The sequence below is a fragment of the Elephantulus edwardii genome, unplaced genomic scaffold (genome assembly GCF_000299155.1).
Source record: "Elephantulus edwardii isolate Elephantulus edwardi_28Jun2011 unplaced genomic scaffold, EleEdw1.0 scaffold00089, whole genome shotgun sequence".
Classification (NCBI taxonomy): domain Eukaryota; kingdom Metazoa; phylum Chordata; class Mammalia; order Macroscelidea; family Macroscelididae; genus Elephantulus; species Elephantulus edwardii.
This window is the reverse complement of record NW_006399839.1, coordinates 11,261,901-11,284,913: the sequence shown is the minus strand read 5'-3', so window position 1 is coordinate 11,284,913 and position 23,013 is coordinate 11,261,901. Positions and strand designations below refer to the sequence as shown.

Here is a 23,013-nt window from a genome sequence, read left to right as displayed (position 1 = left end):
GTACTAGAAAAGCATAGCTGTCTAGCGCTGGTTCATGTAAATAGAGCAGAGCCACATGGAGTAGAGCCTGGGGTTTTATGGGCTTTTAATGTGTTGAGACACACTCCAGGCGAGCCAGGCTCCCTCATCCCAACTGGGACAATGGCATGTTTGGACTTAGATGTACAAGTTGGCTTTATGTTGTTGTAAATTTTTTCTCTTGTGGTTTCAGCTGGTTAAATCAGCTTCTGAGCCACTTCTTAAAGAGTACGATACTAACTTGCAGGTTAATGTAAAAGAATTTGTGTCTTTACACACTCTCACACTCTTCTCTTGCTCAGTTTTAAAAGGTTTGGAAAGCTAGAAATAAACAAATTTTCTTAAATGCGCCAGATACGGAGCCTCTGGGAATGTAGGGTGTTTTGTTTTACTCAGCCCCCTGGGTTCACCCAGTAATGCCACAAGCCTTAAGTACTTTCAAATTTAATTTTTCAGGAGTCCTATTTTAAGCAGTGTTAATATGTGTCTAAGTTAAAAAGCTTCCTTTCATTTTGGTTAGAACATAGAAACAGTAACAATTACACTAGCAGAGCTGACCTCCAGAAGGTAATAATGCCACTAGCATTTGTGGCATGCCACTAGACTTCCTCTCATTGCCATTTTTCAGGATAACTGAGCAGAAATGCACACTTGTGCAATCTGAATACAACAAAGCTCGGACGATTATTTTCGCTGACAATGCTGATGATTAGAAGTGGTACAGGAAGCTTCATAACTCACCCCCCAGCTTGTACTTACTTGATCAGTTCCAAGAGCTGACGGTAGGGAGCTCTAGTGACTTAATGGTAAGAAGCTGTGCTGTGAGCCCAAAGGCACATGGTTCAAACCTGCCAGTTGCTCTGAGCGAGAAAGATGGACTCTCATGTGCAAGTAAATTGCCTCTGAAAAACCCTCTGGAGGGTCAATAATGAGTCATTTACAACTCAATGATACATAACAAGAGTTCTGTTGTTTTTTAAGCTTAGAACTACTCCAATTTGTTGTCCTTCAAAGAAGTGTTGGGTTTTTTGTTTTTGTTTTTGTGTTTTGTTTTGTTTTTTTTTAATTTTATTTCTGTGTGAGTGTACCGTCAAATCAGATCTGACTGGTACAGGAGGAGATTGTCCCTCCTTTTCCCGGCAGAGCATCTGGTGGATTTGAACCGTGCGCCTCTGGGATTGTAGTTGCGGCTCCTTGCCACTAGGCCACCAGAGCTCCCCCAGTGTTGGTTTTTTTAATTGCTGATTTTTATGAGGTAGGATTTTGTAGCTTTTCCTTGAAAAATATGCTTATGAAGAAGAGCACGTCTACTAATCTTTCGTTGGAAGGAAAAGACTTTGAGCCACATTCAAGAGATTGGAGCTAGTGTCAAGTCAGGTCACTGGCGCAAATTAGAACACAAAGTTTTACCTTTGAAGTCTGTCATCTCTTGGAAACTGCTGGTGTTTTCAGAGTGGTTTGGGGTAAGTTGGCCAACTCACAGTATCCGTGCAGACCACTGATAAGTCTGGGTCATTGAAAACAAAATGGTAACTAGTGCCTGCTATCCTCTACCTTTTGTGGTAAAACTTGTGTATTTATAATGCTTTTCAAACAGTTTCTGTTAGCTACAGAACACCATAATTAATAATTCTCATCTGGGGCTCCTAGAACTCTTTCTGATTAAGCAGGCAAGGGTTAAATTGGGAGTATCATACATAGGTCATTTTTTTTAAAAAAAAAGATTTTGTTGGTTTATAAAAATATGGCTCCTCAGTCGCTTATTACTGTGCTTTATTTCTCTTCAGCTTTGAGCACTCTTATCTTATTTACTTAAGATATTTAAGTCTTGTTTACCTGTGACTGAGAAAAGCCATCTAACCCTTTTAAGCTGAACTTTCTAATTTGGCAGAGCAACAATGAAAATGTGTCCCACTGCCTTGGATTTCGTTAAGTGAGAGAGATCTGATGGGTGTGAACACAAGGTGGGAAGGTCGGTCTTGTTAGGCGCCCTCGAATCAACACCTAACCCTTTGTAAAACAGAACGAAGCTCACGCTGCCCAGTCCCTTGCTCTCAGTCTCTGCTGTGTTGAGCCTGTTGTGGCTGCAGCGATGGGTCAGCCCTTTTCATGGACTCCCTTTTTTTGCTGATCCTCTGTTTTACCAAACTTGAAGTCCTTCTCCAAGGGCTGGCCCCTCCTGATTCCTGTCTCAAAATGTATCTTTTTATATCATCCAAGAAGGTGAAGCAAGTGTTAAAAGACATTTGATGGATGATAAATGACTTATATCTATTAAAACACCAGAAGATTTGATCTCTTCCTCCTCTTGAGGAAGGGAAGGTTTGTAAACTGTGGTCTGTTTAGAAGCATGTTGTCATCTGGTGTTCCTAGATAACACCAGTTTCTTACTTGTTTTATATGATGAAGTATCAGTACGCGGAATGATTTGGATGCCCGTGTCTGCCTTACACAGTGAGATGCCTGCAGTGGCTACTGACTGACTGAAATTCTCTGCTGCTTGCAATTTCAGTATCAGGTTGGGCAGCTTTACTCTGTTGCCGAAGCTAGTAAGAATGAAACTGGTGGTGGAGAAGGAATCGAAGTCTTGAAGAACGAGCCTTATGAAAAAGATGGAGAAAAGGGCCAATATACACACAAAATTTATCACTTGAAGAGGTAAGCGGGATGTTATCACTTACTGTTAAATTTAATAGTTATGTTTTACCTCTACTTATTAGGCTTGGAAGAAGGAGTGGCATCCCTTTCTAAACAACATGCCTCTGGAAACTCTATTAACTTTGAGAAATGATGATAGTTATAGAAACGCTTCACGTCTTTTGTTCATAGTCTCTGTGAGTCATGCTCAACTCAGCGGCAGTCAATAACAACAACAACAGCTTATTAGACACTTAATGTATAACAGATGTCTGAAGTCCATTTCTTATCATAACAGTGTGTTGCACTTTGAGGGGGGAGAATGTTCCCTTCATTATTTTTCATTTATAAAAGTAACAGTGTCATCTAATAAAAAAGTGTGAGTGACAAAGGAAACCATAAAGTCAAATGTAGTTCCCACCTCTTGCCAGCTTGCATCCTATAATCCTAGAGGGAAGCACACAAAACCATTAGGATTTGCCCTTCTTATCCCTGTTCAAACAGAATTTTAAAACAGAAACATGTATCTTCTTTTCCTACATAAAAATGGAAACATTGAATTAAAAGCTTTGGATTTTGCTAACTTTCTGATGTAGTGACTGAGCCTTTTCCCTTGTCCTTATAACTATATCGTTCTTAGAAATTTTTGGTATGAAGATTTAATTATTCCCTAAATGGTAATTCCATGGAGATCCTCCCTGACCCCCAGGTTTTGTATGTTACCAAAGTCGTTCTGTCAGCATGGCTGTACACATACATGGTTTTTAAACTTAAGTTACTTCAGCAGAAAGTTACTATTATAAGTAGGATTGCTGGGAAAGCGATGCTGGTGTTTAAATTTTGATGCTGTCCAGTGGCTCCAAAGAATCTGTGAAGGTTCCTTTTCCCGTTTTCTCTTTTTGGTCTGTTTGACAGATAAGAGAGAATCTCCCATTTAAAGTTGCGTTTCCTTCTTAGGGAAGTTGGTTCTTTCGTGCTGCTTGACCGTTGAATGTCTGTTCAAAATCGTTTGTTCATTGTTTGCTCTGTGGAGTTCTTTTGCAAGGCCCTCTATTTGGCAGTCTAATCGCTATGTTTGACATAAATATTTTAAAGTAAAAGTGTATGCCAATATGTAGTCTGTATCTAAGAGCAAAAGACCAATAATGGCTCTTACAGGTTAATAGTTCCTCAGTGTATGAAATGTGGGAGGGATTCTTGGCTCCTTTTTTACCTTTATTCTCTTCATTGTGGATGGAATCATCAGTTTGATTTTTTTTTACTCCAAATTGTGTTTATTGAGATGATTTCCCATTCATCTTCATTCAGCGTGTTTTTCTTAATGCTGCTTCTTTCTGAAGTAATGTCCTTCTGCAAGCCTTGCTTTCCTCCTGTAGGCTGACAGCAGTAGAGCGGCCAGCACACGGAACTCCTGCTTGTGCGTGGCTGAAGCCTGTGACTTGATAGCACCCTGGGCATTTCCTATCCAGGAAGTAGGAATCCTGCCTCTGCACCAGGCGCTGCTTCTTGTGTTTCCTCTTTTCTGGAGAAGGATGAAGGCTATTCTTTGCGAGAGGCTTGTTGGCCTGCGGAGGTCACTGCTTGAAAGCTGGGATCTTGATTTTTCTTTTTTAGAATGATTTTCTCTTAGTGAACAGTAATTCTCTGCTTCTGCCTGGGTTTGATCTATTAACCCAGGTAAGGAATAACGAAGGTAGTAACTGTGGTCACTTAATTATCTGTGGTGTTGTGTGCAGTCTAATAATGTCTGACTAATGGTGACCTCTTGTATAAGAAGAATAGCACCTCCACAGGCCTCAGGCTTTATGGAAGCAAAGACTCTCTTCTCCCACTGAGCTCAGCGTGCCAGTCTTTCAGTTAGCAAGCCATGCACTTAACCATTGCACCACCAAGGCTTCTCTTAGAGGCTGTTGAAAAACAATGTGACTTAAGTGGTTATCAATGTATTCAAATTTTGAAAATAAACTAATATTTTAAAAAAATGTGTCTATTCAGTATACTGACTGCCATTAAGTTGGAGTCGACTCACGGCTGGCCCTTCTGCGGGTTTGGAAGCTGTAAATCACACAGGAGGAGATTGCTCATCTTTGTCCTGTGGAGCCGCTAGAGGATCCAAGCCACTAGAGAGACGCTGCCTTGGGTTTAGCCACTCAGCTCCCTGTGGACTTGGCTACCTTGTGTTACAGTCTCACTCACGGGGAGTTCTGGTGGCAAGAAGCTGCACTGACGTCCCAGAGGCACACGGTTCGAGGCCACCAGCCGCTCCGCAGGGGAAGAGTGGGCAGTCTTCTCCCAAGCGATTAACCTGTCTCTGAAAACCTGCCAGAGGGTCAGTTCTGACTCTAGATTATACAACAATAACAACAATGTCGGTGTCACGTGATGGCTTGTCTCTCCTGTAGAGCGGTTGGTGGATTTGAACCTCCAGAGAGGTTTCTCCTTTGGGTCAGCAGTGCCCCACCCTATGGATCCCACCATCAGAGCTCCCTCGGGAGAATGACAGTGATACTACATTTCACTGTGTGCATTAAATGAAATATAATACCACTGATATCAGTCGTTTTTCTTCGTGTGCTTGCTATATTTACTTCGTAAGTGGACGATCCTGGCACATAGTCCCTCTTTTTGTAAACATTACATTATTTCTAGAGGGTTTAAAATAAACCATAAGCTTTGAGATAAACATTTCTCTTATTTAGAGCATTATTCCGTACAATGTGAAGCAACTTGAAATAGATTCAAAGTCTAGTTTAGTTGACAATTAGAGTTGGAAGCATTTGGCATATATTATTAAATAGAAAATACCAGCTGCTAACTAATATGTACAATGTCCTCCACTTACATATGTTTTTTTAAACAAATAATCAAAAAAGCCCAGGAAAAGGTTCACTCAGTTAATGGTAGTGGTGGTTATGTGCCATCCAGTCGGTACCAACCCATCGCTGACCCTCCAGTGAGTTTTCAGAGGCAGTGAATCTCACGAGAGGAGATTGCTCATCCTTCTGCAGAGCGGCTGGTGGATTTGAACCATGTGCCTTTGGGATTGTAGTGCACCATCAGAGCCCCCAGTCAGTGGTAGGATTTGATATGATTGCCTTTTTTTAAAAAATTTTATTATTTGTGTGTACCATCAAATCAGATCTGACTGGTACTGGAGGAGATTGTGCCTCCTTCTCCAGCAGAGCATCTGGTGGATTCAAACCACGCACCTCTGGGATTGCAGTGCAGCATCTATCCACTATGTCACCAGAGCTCCCTTGTTTGCATTTTTTGCTCTTAAAAGAGCATCACGAACCTGTTTTAGTATGAAAAAGAGATCTTATTTTTAAAATACCTAGTTTAGATGATACCCCAGCTATAAATATGGAATCTCTTTTGTTGAAGCCTTCTGTGTAAATATGAGTAGTCTAAGAGAGATACTGTGATTCCAGAGAGCTTATTTAGGGGTGAGGTTCTGAGTCTCTCCCAGGCTTTTAGTGGATTGGATAAAGGGAAATGCTCGCTCCCCAGAGGCCAGCCTTCTAGTGCACTCAGGCATCTGGAGAGGCTTTGTTCCTAGAAGGAGCTGAATCATTACAAAATACCCTTTGGCTTCCCTGTTTCTTGTGCATCTCTCTTCCTCATTGCATCAACTAGGCAATATCCACATAGTACATCAGAAGACACTGAGACATGAGACATGCTTTCTCCCAACATCACAACAGCCGACAAGTGGTAGAATGGTGGTTGAGAGGCGCCTGTTCTTTGATTTCTGGTCCCCAACCCGTTTGGTCTCCAGCAGAGGGGAAGGAAGGAGGATAGGCTTGGGATTGGCTGATGAGGGCTGTATGACAGCTTTAGGAGGAACTGCACTGCAGAAGCCAGACAGGAAAGAAGGAGAATTGGGGATCTCGGGCAGTATGGTCGTTAGCCACAGTAATGGAAGCCAAAAGCTTCTCTGTTGATAAAGATGAAACAGACCAGCCCAAGCTGTAGTCTGGGGAGGGAACTTCTATGGGGCAGAGCTGATCAGTTGTCTAGAATCAGAGTCATCAGTGACACTCTGAAGGCACATACATCTACCATGGTTAAACTGAGTTATGAGAGAACAGCGAGTCATGGAGCAGGCAGAGAGGGCTGGGGGGACCCTGCCGAGCCTCTGGAAAGACACCGCAATCCTGAGAGCCTCCATTCAGGTGGTCCTGGAAACTTGTAGTAAATTTTGCATTATGTAATTTATGTTCTCTTGCCCAGAGTTTAAGGAGTCCTGGTGGCGCTGTGGTTAAAATACTGAGCCAGGAACCAAGAGGTTAGCAGTTCAGACCTGCCAGCTGCTTTGTGGGGCAAGTTGTGACAGCTGCTTTCTGTAAAGATTCGCCTTGGAACCTCTGTGGGCAGTTTTACTCAGTCATGTAGGTTCACCTTGAGTCACAACTAACTCACTGGCACTTTGTTGGTACTATGGTTAGAGCATATTAGCTTAAAAGTTGGTGGTTCAAATCCACCAGCCTCTTTTATAAGAGAAACATGTCAGGGTCTACATCTGTAAAGTGGGCTTGGAAGCCCTCCGGGACACTTCAGCCTTATGGGATTGACTGTGATTTGGGGTTCCAACATTTATGCACAATTTGGCATCAGTGAATTACAGATGTGGGCAGCGCCACCAACACCTTGGGTTAGATGTGTGATACATTAAAATCTGCAGTCCTCTTTCCCCAGGGTTAACTGTGGTCTCTGGGTTTCCTGACTAGAGAATGAATTTCATTTGAGCCAAAACACCTCATGCTCAGATGTGTTGTTGGTCAGATTAAAATATACACACATCACTTAAGGCCTTGGGGGGGGGGTTGTTCTGTAGAGTTGGGACTGACCCAAAGCTGACCCTCCAGTGGGTTTCAGAGGCTGTTGCATGGGAGGAGATAGCCCATGCTTTTCCACCAGAGCAGCTCGTGGCCCCAAACCATGTGCCTCCAGGATTGCAGTGCAGCTTCTTGCCATTAGGTCACCAGAGCTTCCTAGGGATTAGGGCATTTATTGAGGTTGAAAAAAATCTGAACGTTGGTGACCCTTATGAGACACATCTTAGACATGTGATCATTTGGAGTAATGAGTCTCCGTATCCTTTGATAGCTTAGAGTCAGTGGTCTTCCATGGTGACTGTGAACAGAGACTCTGGTATCACGTGCTGTAGGTGAGAGCGTGCCTGCCCCCCATGGCAACCTTCTCTCCTGAGAAGAACGAGGCCCCTGGACGCTTATGTAACCTCTCTGCATCTCACTGCTGTGCGGCCACCAAAGTTGGACATGTACGCAGGCAGCCGTCCCGACGCCGGAATCTGCCCTCTTAACCACTTTGCTTTAACTGCCCACCCCTCTGGGAGGCAGCGAATATTTGCCTGACGTGAACTCTGAAGAGAGTAGTTTACAGAGAAATTCTTTTAAATTTTGCGTTTCACCGCATCCCATTTTCTCATTAATCTTTTAAAGTCGTGAGGCTCTCTCCAAAAAGAAAGTTAAGCTAAATGAGATACTCCAACCTGTTAATGTCAAGTCAATTCCAGCTCATCCAGACCGGAACTGTCCCCAAGGGGTTTCCAGGTCTGTAGTCCTTGCAGAGAACTTGTCACACCTTCCCCAGTGGAACAGCTGGTGAGTTACACCAGCCTGTCAGCTCCCTGCAGAACGCTTAACCACTGTGCCACCAGCTGTTGTTGGTCGGTGCCGTCACTTTAAGTCCGACTCACAGCGAACCTGTGAACAACCAGGGTGAATCCTGTCCTGTCCTGTTCAAGACATGTCCATTGTTATCATTGTCCAGCTTTAAAATCTTTGACCTTGAGCAGCCAGTTCTTGCCCTGATCTCATGAAGTGACCTCAGGGCATCTTAAACCTTTGCTAAGTCCCTTAGATGTCTCTTCTCTCGGGTCCCTGCCTCTCTTCTCAGATCCTGAGCCCAGCTCAGACCTGCCCTGCACAGAGGGCTTCCTTGGTAACTTTTACTCATATTGATCACTGGTCCCTAAACCGCATCATTTTTTTTGACCCCTCATTTCATTTTGACTCCTGTTTACCTGTGTGAGGTGGTGGCATGGTTGCTGTCCCATTTTCCTCAAAATGTGGGAGCTCTGGCAGCCTCATGGTAAGAGAAGCTGCACGGCAATCCCAAAGACAAGCGGTTCGAATTCGCCAGCTGCTCCTCAGAAGGACGATGAGCAGTCTCTTCCTGTAAAGATGTGCGGCTGTGGAAGCCCGCCACAGGGTCACTGAGTCAGAAGTGACTCAATGGCACTGAGTTTGGTTGTAAATCTCAGTAGTGGGCGAAGGAAGGAAGAATTTGTTGGGCAAAGAGTTTCGAAGCAACGCCACGAAGTGTGTTCAGACTTTTCAGAGAAAGCTCTCTAATACGCCCACAGAAGCCAGGTCTGGTTCACTTCCTTCTCTTTCCCAGGGAAGGTCAGCTTTGGGCTTTTACTCCTCACAAGCATTTTCGGTCAGTCCTGGATGGTGGAGGTCTGTCCTTTTTCGAAGATGGCTCTGGGGAACAGTGTTAGGTTTGAATAGTTAGGAAAATGCTGGGGAAATGCCAGCTTTTCACAGCCCATGAGCAAGTGGGTACAAGACGGAGAGGGATGGGACTCATTCCTCGCCCTGGGGATGCGTGGAGAGAAATCAAGGATGTTAGCAGCAAGCGGGGCCAAGCCAGTGACGGCCTAGAGATGGTGAAAACCTTAACACGCTGCTTTTCTGCAACGTTGGCCCTGTGATATCATAGCTGCTTGATTCTGATTCATGGAAAAGAAACAAAAGGGCCGAATCAAGAGAAAGAAATCAGCATGCAGTATTAGCGTCCTTCCAGGCCTTTGTGTCCCTTGCCAGTGTTTTGGAACAGACATTCATGATGGTCTGAGTCACTGGGCGACATTTGCTCGTGTTCAGTATTCCATGCCGTTGAAGAAATCTGAGGAACTAACTGTTTTTTGGCAAAGAACAGCTTTTACCAACTTGAGCGGCCTTCTTCTTCAAGACTTGAAGTAGCCAAAGCTTTATTGAATATCAATATTTTAAAAATTCATGTGGTTCAAAGTAAGAGCTTGTTTTGAAAGAAGGAGCCATTTACTGAGAACGTCAGTTATGCTTATGTTTTAAAATGTGATTTTTAAAAATTTCAACTGCAATGTAAAATTGCTTATATGTGCAAGAAAGAATTGAGTAAATATTAATCGAATATGGTAGGAGAATGAGGCCCCTTGGGTGGCCAAGTCCCCAGAAGTTGGGCGCCTAACCCAAAGGTGACGCATCTGTTGGTTCGAATCCACCAGTGAGTGGCTCCAGAACGAAAGACGACCCCTCAGGCGCTTTCTCCCGCTGGAGAGGCAGCTCCGAGGCCCTTCTGGCTCAACAGCAATGATTAGGTTTGTTTTCGTAGAGAGATTAACTATCTCATAGGGCATTCAATTTTCTCTTCGTATGTAGTTAGTTGGGTATCTGAAGGTATGCGCAATGTTAACGTTTTCTAATGTAAGAATAATCCTGTTCCAGAAGAGTGTTAGAAACTTTTTCGGAACTGTATTGTTTCCATTTTCTGTTACATCTCAGTTTCTCAGTGGTGTTCTGTAGTTATATGAAAAATACCTTTCCCTCCTTTTTGTTTTTTATACTGTTACAAAACTTTTTAGGGAGCTCTGGTGGCCTAGTGGTCAGAAGCTGTGCTGCCATCCCAAAGGCACATGGTTTGAATCCACCAGCTGCTCCACGGGAGAAGGACGGGCAGTCTGCTTTTGTGTGGTTTATTGCCTCTGAAAACCCACTGCAGGGTCTACTGGGGGCCATTTCCAACTCAGCGGCGCACACCAACAATACTTTTAGATCCTTATTGTATCTCACTGTTCTAGACAGTTTGTGCGTGGCTATTTCATTCATTCCATCCTGGAGTCTTATATAATTTTAATAACGTTTCTTCTTACCTCTTGTCATTTTTTTTCTCTCCATCTCCGTTGCTACCACTTTAACCCAACTTAGCAACATCTGTTGAACTTCTCGTTACTTCCAGACTATCTCTTCCTGTCCATATTATTTATTTTTTTTTTTAGTTTTTCATAAAGTTTGAAATATAGTTCAGACACCACAAAATCCAGCCCTTTAAAAAGTGCATGCTTCAGTGGCTTTTAGGATATTCACAGAGTTGTATAGCTCTCACCAGCTCTCTCATTTCAGAGCATTTTCTTTGCTCTCAAAATCCCATGCCCATTAGAAGTCCCTTTCCCACGCCCCCTCCCCCCAGCTCTTGGCAAGAATTCTTCTAAGGTCTTCTTTCTAGATTTGCCTATTTGGGGACAACTTGTATAAATGGACCGCCGGAAGACATGGCCCTTTTTGGCATGCTGCTTTTCACTGAGAAGAATATTTTCAAGGTTCTTCCATGTCCATTTCTCTTTTATTACATCATAGCATTCCATTGTATGGAATTTAAATCCATCTTGTTGTGTGGTTATTAAAAAAGCCCAGCCCAACACACTGCCTTCCAGGGGAGTCTAGCTTGCTTCACGGCAGTCCAAGGGACAGAGAAGAACTACGTCTTCCAGGGGCTGTGACTGTTTCTGGAAGCGGGCTGCCACATTTTTCTCCTGTGGAACAATTCGTAGGAGTCAGACAGTTTGGTTAGCAGTTCAACTCTTTAGGTCCTGCACCCCCACATCTCCATATGTGATTAATCCCACATACCTATTCACTTACTAGGGAGCTCTGGTGGCCTACTGACAAGGAATTGCGCAGCCAACCCAAAGGCAGGTAGTTTGAATCCACCACCTGCTCCCCAGGAGAAAGATAGGCAGTCTCCTCCCATCCGATTTACAGACTCTGAAAACCCACTAAAGAGTCAGCTATTCAGCTATGAGTCAGTTCTGAGTCAGTTACAGCAACATGCATGGTTTAGTTAATGGACACTTGGTTGTGCATATCTGCAATTATGAAGCACATTCATGTACAAGGGAGAATTTTGTGGTTGGTTTTTTGGGGTTTTTTTGGTTGTTTTGGGGTTTTTTTTTTTCATTTTCAGTGGTATAACTGGGTCAAAGAGTAATTTATCTTCAACCTCTTAAGGAATTGCCAAACTTTTCTAAATTGAGTATAAAAGGGTTCCAGTTTCTCCACATCCTCGCCAGCCTTCGTGATCAGTTTTGTTTTGTTGGGTTATTTTATCATTATTTTTTTGATAATAGTCCTCTCAGTAGGTGTGAATGTGGAATTTCATTGATTTTGACTTGCATTTCCCTCCTGACAGTGATGAGCATCTTTGTATGGGCTTGTTGGCCGTTTGTATGTCTGTCTTCTTGGAGAAAGGTCTGATAGTCCTTTGCCACTACATGATTGAATTGTTTAATTTTATGAATGCTTTACATATTTTGGATACTAATCCTTTATTTTGAGAGTTTGGGAGGCTTGTGTTCTGTAGAAGGTTTTTTGGGGTTTTTTTCCTCAATTCCCTTATTTAGCGAACTCTGGTGGTATGGTCTGTAGCAAGTTGGACTGCTAACTCAAAGGCCACATCTTCTAATGGTTTGAATTCAATAGTGACTGAGGGAGAAAGATGGACAATCTCCTGTTACCAAAACCTGATGGAGGTTTGTTGAATTGGAACCCAATCCATGGCACTGAGAGTTGTGGTGGGGTTTTTTAGGGTTTTGTTTTGTTTTATTTTTTTAAAAAATTTTTTTAGACATAGCAGAAATAAAATAGTAGGCATTGGAGAATGTGATGCAGCAGTATTAAAACTTTGCTCTAGATTTGATTCTTGCTAGTTCATAATGACTGGCTGCCAGATTTCTTTTACTTGAATCTATAAATATCATTCTATGAGTCTTATCATTTTCAGGCTACAGGAATACATGTTGTCTACTTGAAGGTGGCTCCAGCTCTCGGTGGTATTCTATATACTGAAAAGAAATGTTGCCTGGCCCTCTTTTTCTCCTCATGGTCTATTTGTTATCTTGTTGTTGGCTAGTTGGTAGAAGTACATCTCCAGCCCTTTTATGCCTAGTCCGTCTTCATCCAAAAGCTCTGCTTCAGCCTGCCCACTCTGGAGGAGCCTGGTATTTGAAATGCCAACCATTACATCTTCCACAATACTAGTAATACTTATCAGTTAAAATAAATCTGGGAGAGAAAAAAAAATAAATCTGTGAGATATTATCTGGATCTTTTTCTGAGTTGAGCAACTGAACCATTGATGGATGTGTTTATAATACTCTGGGATAAGAGGGTTAGCCAATAGCTTGGCTTAAAAATTACTGTATGTCTGCTGTATGCTCTGATTTGACTTCACCTGTATGTAAAGAGTTACTGTTTCCTGTGCTTTCGTAATGGGAGAAATGTTTCACACTGTTTCTAGTGCTTTAGTATTAGGAGTAAAAGGTTGGACCTGTTTGGCTTCCCCAGTTTAGCATAGAAATAATAGTGGCCAACTGTTGAGTCTTACCATCCAGTCAGAAGCCCTCTGTGGGCCCCAACTTTGTTTTGCTTCTTAATATTCCCTCATTTTGGGAAACATGGTTGTGCTTGATAATCTTCTGAGAAGTGGCTGGCAATAGGCCCTGAAGTTGGAGGACATAGTTTTGACATACTTATTTAGCCACTTCAATTAAATTCTAGTTGTATGAAATAACATAAAGTGGAGGGTTTAAACAAACAAACAAAAAACGCATGTATGTGAAAAGTACCAAACACCATGTCAACTTATAATTAAAAGGCAATGACTATAAGCCCTGGTGGCCTAATGGTAAGAAACTGCACTATAATCCTAAAGGCATGTGGTTCAAGGCCACCAGTTGTTCCACAGGAGAAGAATGGGCAGTCTCTTCCATGCGGTTAACTGCCTCTGAAAACCTACTGGAGGGTCAGCTATGGATCAGTTCCGACTGTATGGTACACAACAACAGCAACAACAGCCTGTTAATAACGTCTCATTGTATTGAGTGTATGGTAAACTCGTTACAGACATTATCTGACTCACTCTTGTTAATCCTAATTAGATGCTCTTCAGTCAGTCAGCTCAAGGCAGAGACGTCTGTGTGAGTGGACCTGTGCTCTGGAGGGTTTTCAGTGACTGATTTGATAGTAGATTAGGGTGGGAGTTTTGAAGTACCTCTGGACAGCTTGGAACCTCCAGCCTTTCAGACATGCTGCTCCTTTGCACCACCCAGGAACTCCTGCAGAGTAGATGGCCTCTATTCACCTCACAGGGAGTCGAGAGCAGATTAACAGTGTGTCCAAGGATGCACAGCTTCTGAGTGGTGATGTTAGAATTGAAATAAAAGCCTGTGTGGAGTCCGCTACATGCAAAATGCTTCTCTTTACAGTTGGCCTGAGTCAGCATAAATGGTATTTGTATTTTGCGTTTCCTTGAAAATTACTAAAATTCTTTTCCCCACTGTTTGTTACTCAGTTGTGCTTTGTGTTTCTAATGTGTCTCTTGCTGCTGTTTGCCTCTTGTTGAAATTTTTTATGACTGTCTTAGGAATTTGTCCAAGTTGGTCATTGGTGGTGGTGGTGGTGCCTTCAAGTCGAACACAACTCAAAGCAACCCTGTGAACATCCAGTCTGAACGCTTTTCTCTTCAGTGCCATCCTCATCTCTGACACACTTGAGCCCATTGCCACAGTCCCTTTGTCAGTCCTTCTTGTTAAAGGTCCTCTCTTTCACTGATCCTCCATCTTTCCAAGCGTGATGTCCCTGATTTTCAAGGATTAGCACCTCTTAACAGCACCCCCCACAGTATGTGAGATAAAGCTTTGACATCCTGGCCTCTAGGGAGCAGTCAGTCTGGCTGCACTTTCTCCAGGACTTATCTGTGTTCTTTTGTCAGTCCATGGCATATTCACTTCTGTCCTCCAACAGCATAACTCAAAGGCATCGATTTTTCTTTCATCATCCTTATTTGTTGTCCATTTCTCAGGTACGTGCCAGATGATTGAAAAGACCATGTCCTGAATCAGGCGCCCAGGTCTTGAAGGTGACATTACTGCCTTTCAGGACTTTGGAGAGGTCCCTAACAGTGGACTTTCCCAATGCAGTACAGTCATGGACGAATCACTTACTTGTTTAAACCCTTCCCCTCTCCAGCCATACTGGTGGGATTCGGTTTCCACACCTATGAGATTTTAGTCTTGCATATAGTTTCAATTTTCTTTTTTTTTTACATTTGTCATTTTTTAGGCTTATTTGTCAAATGCTTTTAAAAGAATTTAGTTCAGTGATACTTCTTCATCCTGGCATTTCAGTGTTGCATTGGGCAACCATACCAGCTTAATCCTGGCATTTCAGTGTTGCATTGGGCAACCATACCAGTTTAGTCTCACATGAGAACGTCTGTGTTTTATTAATAAATGGGTGGAGTAACCCCCGGTTTTAGCCTCTTCTATTTCAGGCCCAGGTAGTACATCAAAAGCTAGATAACTCTAAGAAAGACTTCTTTCTGTTTTTTTTTAAAAACAGCACAAACTTTTATTATGTAAAATTCTTCGTCATGTGATTGGTTATGATATTCACTTTTTTACTCAGTTAACTTGAGAATGAAAATGAAATTCTTCCTGTGGTCTTGAATTGTAGTTTCTCAGGCCCAGAACCTGGTCAGCTTTGGGACCAGGACGGTAAGAGTCGGTATTGCTGTTGAAAGCGTGTCTGTTGTTCTTTTCTCCTCGCAGTAAAGTTCCAGCATTTGTGCGGATGATTGCTCCGGAGGGCTCCCTGGTGTTTCACGAGAAAGCCTGGAATGCATACCCCTACTGTAGAACAAGTAAGCCTGGCTCCTTCCCCTACTCAGGAAGCAGCCCTAGTGCCTCTGTGGTCGAGCTTTCGGCTGCTAACTGCAGTGTCAGCAGTTCAAACCCCTGCAGCCATTCCACAGGGGCCAGATGTTGTTAGCAGTCTGCTCCTGGATAGATTACAGCCTGGGGAGCCGCGTGAGGCTGTTCTGCTGTGTCCTGCAGAGTTACTGAGAGTCAGGATTCCCCCCCCCCCCCCCCCCCGCTAGGGAAGGCCCCTGCCTTTGAGCGGGGTTTCACCGAGCCAGCCCTTCTGAGGGTCTCGTATAGTTATTGAACAAGTGGTAACAGAGGAGGCAGCCCAGGGTTCTTCCCCCTAGACCTTTGTGAGGGGTACATTCCATTCTTAGATGCATCTTTGAGGCCCTTGCTGACCACGCTGACCCCTGGATGCATGTAAGAAAGACACAAGAAGTGCTTCCCCGCTCACTTAGATGTGTCTTTTGGTCCAGTCACAGCAATTTCTTTTTAAAATATTGTCACATATTTGGGGGGTGGGGAGGGAGGGCTGTGCTCAACTTCTAAAACTTTTCCTATTATGCTTTGTTGATGGTGTTTTGCATTTGTGACATTATTTCTTTTAGCATTATTTAAAAAATAATTTAGTCTCTATTTTATCTACACAATCATAATACAAATTAAACACAGCATTGCTTATACAGTAAACTAACTGTTTTGCAGATAGAAACTGCTAAGTGTTCTGTGCTTTCAGGAGGTTTAATATGTGTGACATGAATTGTCAGGACTGATTGTTTTGACTCAGATTAATATTTTAACATTTTCCTCTCCCCCTTTCATTGCCTGCCCTCCTCTGTCCTGCTGCAGTTGTAACGGTGAGTAAAACGTCTTTGGTGTCACGTTCTCTCTCGTCTTTTTTGAACTTTCTTTCCTCCCCCCCCCTTTTTTACTTATGTGTACCGTTAAATTGAATCTGACTGGTACAGGAGGCGATTTTTCCTCCTTCTTCAGCAGAGCATCTGGTGGATTTGAACCGTTGAACTTTATTTTCATGGTTATTCTTTTGAGCCTGTCTTTTGACCATTTGGGAAAAGTGTCCACCACTGCACGGGGCTCCCTAACCCTGTGCCCTCCTCAGCTGACCCCCGAATACCACCTGCCCCCATGCCCTTGTTCCTTCTGGCCATCGCTCCAGAATCTCCCTCTTGTCTTTATTTTGCTTCTCCATCTTTTGTCTCCGTGCTCCGTTTGCTCATGAAAACCGCACAGCTTCTTTACTTCAGCTCTGCGTGCTGCTCCGCAGGTAGGATTGGTTAAATTTCAAAGACGCAGTGTCTCGTGTTCCTGAAGAGAGATAGCTTTGTCTCTTGGAAGTTCTGGCTGTTTGTAGAGCCAAAGCGTCGTGGCTGGTGGGGGTGGGGGATCCCCAAAGAACCCTGTTAAAGACCCCCTCTCACGTTGCTGTTGTCTTTTCTGCAGAATGAATATATGAAAGACGATTTCTTCATTAAAATTGAAACTTGGCACAAACCGGACTTGGGAACATTAGAAAACGTAAGTTTCAGCTCTGGGCTCTGCGTTGAGTACAGAACGCCTCTGGAAACTGAAAGAATATCGTCTACTTTGCCACCGCCAGAGTGGTGGTGCCTGTGTTAAGGCTAGACTTGCCCATACCTGACTCGGGTGTCAAGGGGAAACAAGCAAAAAACCGCGCGCGCGCGCACACACACACACAGAGCGCTAGAGCTAGAGAGCTTGCTCTTTGTTCAGCGACTCTCTTTATTCTTGGTAACAGAGAGAGCGTAGATAATCAGAATTCACAGATAATCCCCAGTCCAATTTTAGCCTTTAGTTTAGATTACTTGAGGTATCTCTGTGTATTTGCCAGAGCTGATTTATGTAGCATAGCTGGTACTTGGAATGTCTTATCTCCGTTCCTGTTTGCTGGCATCCACATTGAGTGTCAGAAAAATCACCAGAAAGCAGGTGGTAGAGAAGACGGCACCTTGAACAGCTGGAAACAGGTTGTCCAGCTCACTGTTACTACAGGTTGATAAACATTTATTCCACCAGGAAATCTACGTTAGCTAGCACTCAAAGCAGCAATGGTCACTGACTTGGGTTTTCTGGTTTTTAGGGGACTTGGGGTGGGGACATACACATCTGTTACAGGGTTTATGATGGTCGTTGCCCTGTAATTCTGGTGCCATTATGTTGATTTTTAACTCATGGTGACATGTAGGACAGAATTGAGTGGCGCTATAGGGTTTCCAAGGCTGTAAGGAGAATTGCATTGGGAAAATCTGCTATCAGGGACCTCTCCAGGGTACTTCAGAGCAGTGAATCAGTTTTGAGACTAAGGTGCACCTAATGCAGGCCATAGTCTTTGCAGTTACTTGCTATGCATCAGAAAGCTGGACAGTGACTAGGGATGATAGAAGGAGAATTGATGCCTTTGAGCTGTGGTGCTGGAGAAGAGTATTGAATACACCATGGACTGTTTGGAGAGCAAACAGGTTTAACTTGGAGGGATGAGACCAGGCTGCTCCTTGGAGGCAAGGATTCTGAAGGATCTGACATACTTTGGGCATGTTGCAAGAAGGGACCATCCCTTGGAGAGAGACATCATGTTTGGAAGGGTGGAAGGACAGTGCAAGAGAGGATGACTCTGGATGAATCCAGATGGATTGACTCAATGACTGAGATAATGGGGGCAGGTGTTTCAGAGACAATAGGGTTGGCACAGGACAGAGCAAGGTTCAGACTTTTGTACATAGAATCACTATGAGTCACAAGCGACTTGACAGCACATAACAATAGTTTCACAGAAGCTGACTGCCACACCTTTCTCTTGTCAAGTGACCTGATGCATTTGAACCATTAGGTTTTGGGGGTTTTTTTGTTTGTTTTTTTAGGTTTTGGGGTTTGTTTGTTTTTTTTTATTAATCCAGGAGTACTTAACCATAGTGCAACCAGAATGCCTTTGGTCCGGGTACAGTGGCCATCCAAAGGGTGTGTCCTAGGCCAGCAGGACCAACATCGTCCAAGAACTTAGAAATTCAGATTCCCAGGTTCTGACCTGGACATGCTGCATTGGTTTTTCTGAGGGTGGGGTCCCATTGTTTGTGATTTAAGAGGGATTCTGGTGCCCGCTTGAGTTTGAACTGCTGTTCTAACCTGATGATAATGCTGTTACAGGGGACTCAGTCAGTAATAGTTATTATAGGGCATTTTCTTACTGCAGATATACGGCGTCATCTTTGTACACTGGTTTCTTGTCACTGTCATTTTTTTTATGTCAATTAGTATAACTTCTGAGATATCATTTACTGTGCTTGAGTCTTTCCTCCCAATGATCTTTTCATATTTTGTCTTTTTCCTATGCAACCCTCTAAAAGTTGGGCTCTGAATGAGATGCTCTGGTGTAGATTTTAACCCGCCCTTTTCAGCTTCCAAATGGACGAAACTTGTTCAGTTTTTCAATACTTCTTAGTTAGATCTCCAAAGCAGTTTCGAAAATGAGTGAACAACACACAATGTAGAGGATAAAAGTGATATATGGAAGCTAAATGGAAGAGCTTGGTGGTGGTGGTGGTGGTTAGATGCTGTCGAGTTGATCACACTTGTAGCAGCCCTGTGAACAGCAGACCTGGACCGCCCTTAACATCCTTGATACGCTTGAGTCCATTGCTCGAGCCACTGAGAATAGTTTCAGGATAATCAAATTCAAGAGTAGCTTTAGATCACGTAGTATGGCTTTTTGAAATCTAGTTATGATGGCATTGTGTAGGCCTTTTATGTTACAAGAGCGTTGTCATATCGCTTAAATTACATTTGATACATAAATCATCTCTCAGGAGAGGCAGGAAATGATGACAGATTTCTGTTCCTTTGACACCTTCCTCATCCCGCACCTCTTATTTGAAATTATGAGGGTGTAAAAAAAGAGCAAGAACTGCGTGGAGGCAGCCATATCTGACCTTTACCAGCAGCTTCACAAAGGGATGTTGTCCCCATCAACAACACAGAATCAATTTCCATGATGTTAGCCATGCCCATATGTGCCCACACTTTTTTACACTCATCCTGTCACTAATCTTACTGTTTAACTGGCTCCAGAATCCACTGTGGTTGCTCACAGACCCTAGTATGGAAGTCAAAAGGCTATAATTCAGGTTGGTAGAAGAAAACAGTCTGGATATATTCTGAAATGTGCTTCCCAGGAGTCTCAGGCATGAGTCTTGTGGCTTTAGGCCAATGTTACTGAGCTCTCAGTCCTGCCAATTATAGATCTCCACCCCTCTTAGCCCACCTCACGGCTCAGTCCTCCAAGAGACTTGGGTAGAACCCTCTTAGCTCCAGTTTTGTGGGGGCTATAGCAGTCCCAAGGTCTACTCCATCCCGTGTCGGGCCCATGGTTCTCTACTGTGGCTCCTCCAGTAGACTTTAGTCTGGCTGGTGCAAAAATTCTGGCCCTGAAGGACGCACTACGTCCTCTTATTCTTTGCTGGTGGGGAAGAGTCTCTGATTCTTCTGCTGGAATCCCTCAGTTTAATAACATGACTAGCCAGCCCCCTTGTGGATAGGCTAACACGCCCTGTTCGCATATTTCTGCTCATCTGCATGGCAAAGTCAGACATGGCTAGAGAACGCATTTTCAGCAGTTAACTCTTGATATCACAGAGGCGGAGCAGAAGGTTAACATATACTTGAATTTTCTACCCCCATTCCGCATAATATATCTTGAGATAACAATTACATGTGTAAATGAAATTGTGTGACTTAACAAGAATTGGTCTATTCAGGACCTATTTTGTTCTTCTTTGTTGCTTACAGGTACATGGTTTAGATCCTAACACGTGGAAAACAGTTGAAATTGTCCACATAGATATTGCAGATCGAAGTCAAGTTGAACCGGCAGTAAGTACTTGATGACATATTTATAGTCTCTTACATCATGAGATCTAGAAAGTCTTCCCTTTATCTTGAATGTGGTTTGCATTATCACACTGGAAACATAATTGGGGCAAATGTAATTGGGTAGCAAAAAAAGAGCGTAATTGATTTGATTTTGTGAGTGTATCTCAGCTTGTTAAGAATCCCAGTATCCTAGAGTACAGTGGGCTTGTTTTCATTGAAAAACCAGAAAATATTTCTTAAAAGAATTTTCCTCTGAGCTTCTGTAGATAATGTGGTCCCTTGTGCTTTTAAAGTATTAACTTAGAAAAGCAAAATTTTAATTTGGATACAGATTATCAGCAACTCCGCTGGAGCTGAAATGACCATTTGTAGACAGTGGGTGAGGATGGATTTCTGTCCGATTCGGAAGCTGTTTCCGCTTTCGGTTTTGATTATTAGATGTATCAACTCCAGGCATTTGCGTTGGAGTGTTCTCCCCTCCCCCAGTATAGGAATGCATAATACTTTTTTTCTTCCCCTTCGTTTTGCAGCCATTCATAAATAATATTTAGCTCTAGTTTCATAATACGCTGTGTGCTGCGTGGCCTAGCGAGCGTAACTGCGGCCTCTTAGATGCTAGGAGAACCATTGGTCCTGCTTCTCCTGGTGTGAACCGGCTGAAGCTGTGGATGGAGTGTGGCACCGTCTTGTCTGCTGTGTCCAAGCACAGCGTGTTCCATGACCTTTCCCTTCCATTCCTGGTTTTTAGTATTTATTCCTTGAACTTGAGCAATGTTCTAAGTGCAAAGAAGTCGCTCTGGAACACTAAAGTTTAGTTTTGCTTTTGAGATTGAAAGGTAAGTCTTGGAAACCAAAGATCTCCGACCCTTCTGCTAGAAATCCCTGGGGATGGCGCTGCCCGTGGTGACCATTCTGCCAGAGCCCCTTCCCTGCCTGGAAGTGTGAGCACGAAGGTGGCTTCTGGGAGTGACCGTGGCTGCAGTTTCCACAGACAGCTCCCTGTGTAACCCAGTACCCCCTCACTAACCCAGAACTCAGCTACTGAATGACTTCTGATTCATCATGGTCCTCAATCGCATTTAAAGCACTGTAAATCTTGGTGGGAGCCGACTGGCCCCCTTCCTCTCTCAGAGCAGCTGCTGCTGACAGGTGCTGAGGTGGAAAGCACACACGTGCCCAGGGACCGAGGGGATGGCTCTCTGAGGCAGTGTTAGGGTGAGCAGGTTGTGTGTGAGAGAGAAAACAGATCAGCCCAAAAGAGGAAGGTCTGCAGTGCGAGACCAGGAGCTATGACTGAGAACAGACAGAGAACAGAGCAAATACGAATTCCAGCTCTGGCACCTGCTTGCTGGTTAACCTTTGACAGGTTACTTCTGCGTGTATGTTTCCTCTTCTGTGCAGCAGGACTAATGGTCTCCCAGGATTACATGAGTTAATTTGTGTGAAGTGCTCCAGGCAGCACCTAGCTCGACAGCCATGATTATTCATAACTGCAGCCAGCATGGGATCTCTGTCCACATTCACACCAGGATTTGTCTGGGGAGGAACTGTTGACAGAGAGAGAGTGAGAGAGAGAGAGAGAGAGTGTGTGTGTGTGTGTGTACACAGTTTTGCTTTCCAGAGTTCATAGTGCTTATTTTCCAAGTGGCATTTTCGAGATTACTCCAATCTGTGTTTATTTTAAAGCCGAGGACTTTGTGTGTGTGTTTTCTCAGTGATAACAACTACAAAGCACCACAGTTACTGTACAGAGATTCTCCAGTCTCTGACGTTAGAAGGAGGAGCTTCGATGTGCATGGCTGTCAGCAGTAGCAGAAAAAGCATCAAGTCACCTGGGTGTTCGAATGCAGCCTGGCTGGGTGGTGGGAGGAAAGCCTGGTTCAGGGCCTCCTGGGAGGAGGTGAGAGGGCCCCCTTTGGGGGCAGAGACCCGGAGCCTTCCCTTCCTCAGCTCCACACACTTGTAGCCCAAACTATCACCCACACACTTTTTGCCTTTAGATTCCACCCCACCGATTTGGCCTTGACAAGTTAATGTTTGCCTTTGGATTAGCTTCTGTTGCAAACACCTGGACGCCAGGCCAGTGTTACTTCTACCCTCTCTCCACATCCACCCCAGCTCCAGTTTAGTTTCTGTCAAGTTCATTTGATTCTTTTGTGGTTTGTTTTTTGGTTTTTAATGTCATTTGGTTTGAAATTGCTAGTGCATAGTTTGGGAATAAAAGAAACACCCTTAAGGGAGCTCTGGTGAGTGGCAAGAAGCTGCACTACAATCCCAGAGGTATGCAGTTCGAATCCACCAGATGTTCTGCTGGAGAAGGAAGGACAATCTCTTCCTGTACCAACCAGATCTGATTTGATGGTACACACAAAAAATAATTAAATTTTTCAAAAACTTAAAAAAACATCTTTACAGGCATATTTGGCAGATGTTAAAATGACACTGTTGTCACAGCAGGCAATGAGCCTGCCCGGTCCTTTTGACCTCTTTAGCACTGGAGAAGAGGTCCAGGATTGTACTGTCCCTTCAAGAAGCTGAGCATCTGGGTGAGATGGGGAAGATGGTAATGAATGCCAGAGACTCATGCATAGAAGTACGTACTGCAGGAGGTGAGAGACCCCAAGGTCTGTTCAGACACAAGTCCGGAAAGGGCGTGTCAAAGAGCCACACCCAGAATGCTGAGG

At 43.7% G+C, this 23,013-nt stretch overlaps 1 protein-coding gene across 1 annotated transcript in view; it reads left to right on the top strand.

The window, feature by feature from the left end:
• Positions 1 to 23,013, top strand: part of LOC102846001 (phosphatidylinositol transfer protein beta isoform-like) — a 70,504-nt gene that overhangs the window by 8,119 nt on the left and 39,372 nt on the right. Inside the window, exons 3-7 of the mRNA XM_006890472.1 lie at positions 2,531 to 2,676; positions 15,332 to 15,423; positions 16,277 to 16,284; positions 16,889 to 16,963; positions 20,246 to 20,329. Coding sequence (XP_006890534.1) covers positions 2,531 to 2,676; positions 15,332 to 15,423; positions 16,277 to 16,284; positions 16,889 to 16,963; positions 20,246 to 20,329 — 405 coding nt within the window. The remainder of the gene's footprint in view (positions 1 to 2,530; positions 2,677 to 15,331; positions 15,424 to 16,276; positions 16,285 to 16,888; positions 16,964 to 20,245; positions 20,330 to 23,013) is intronic.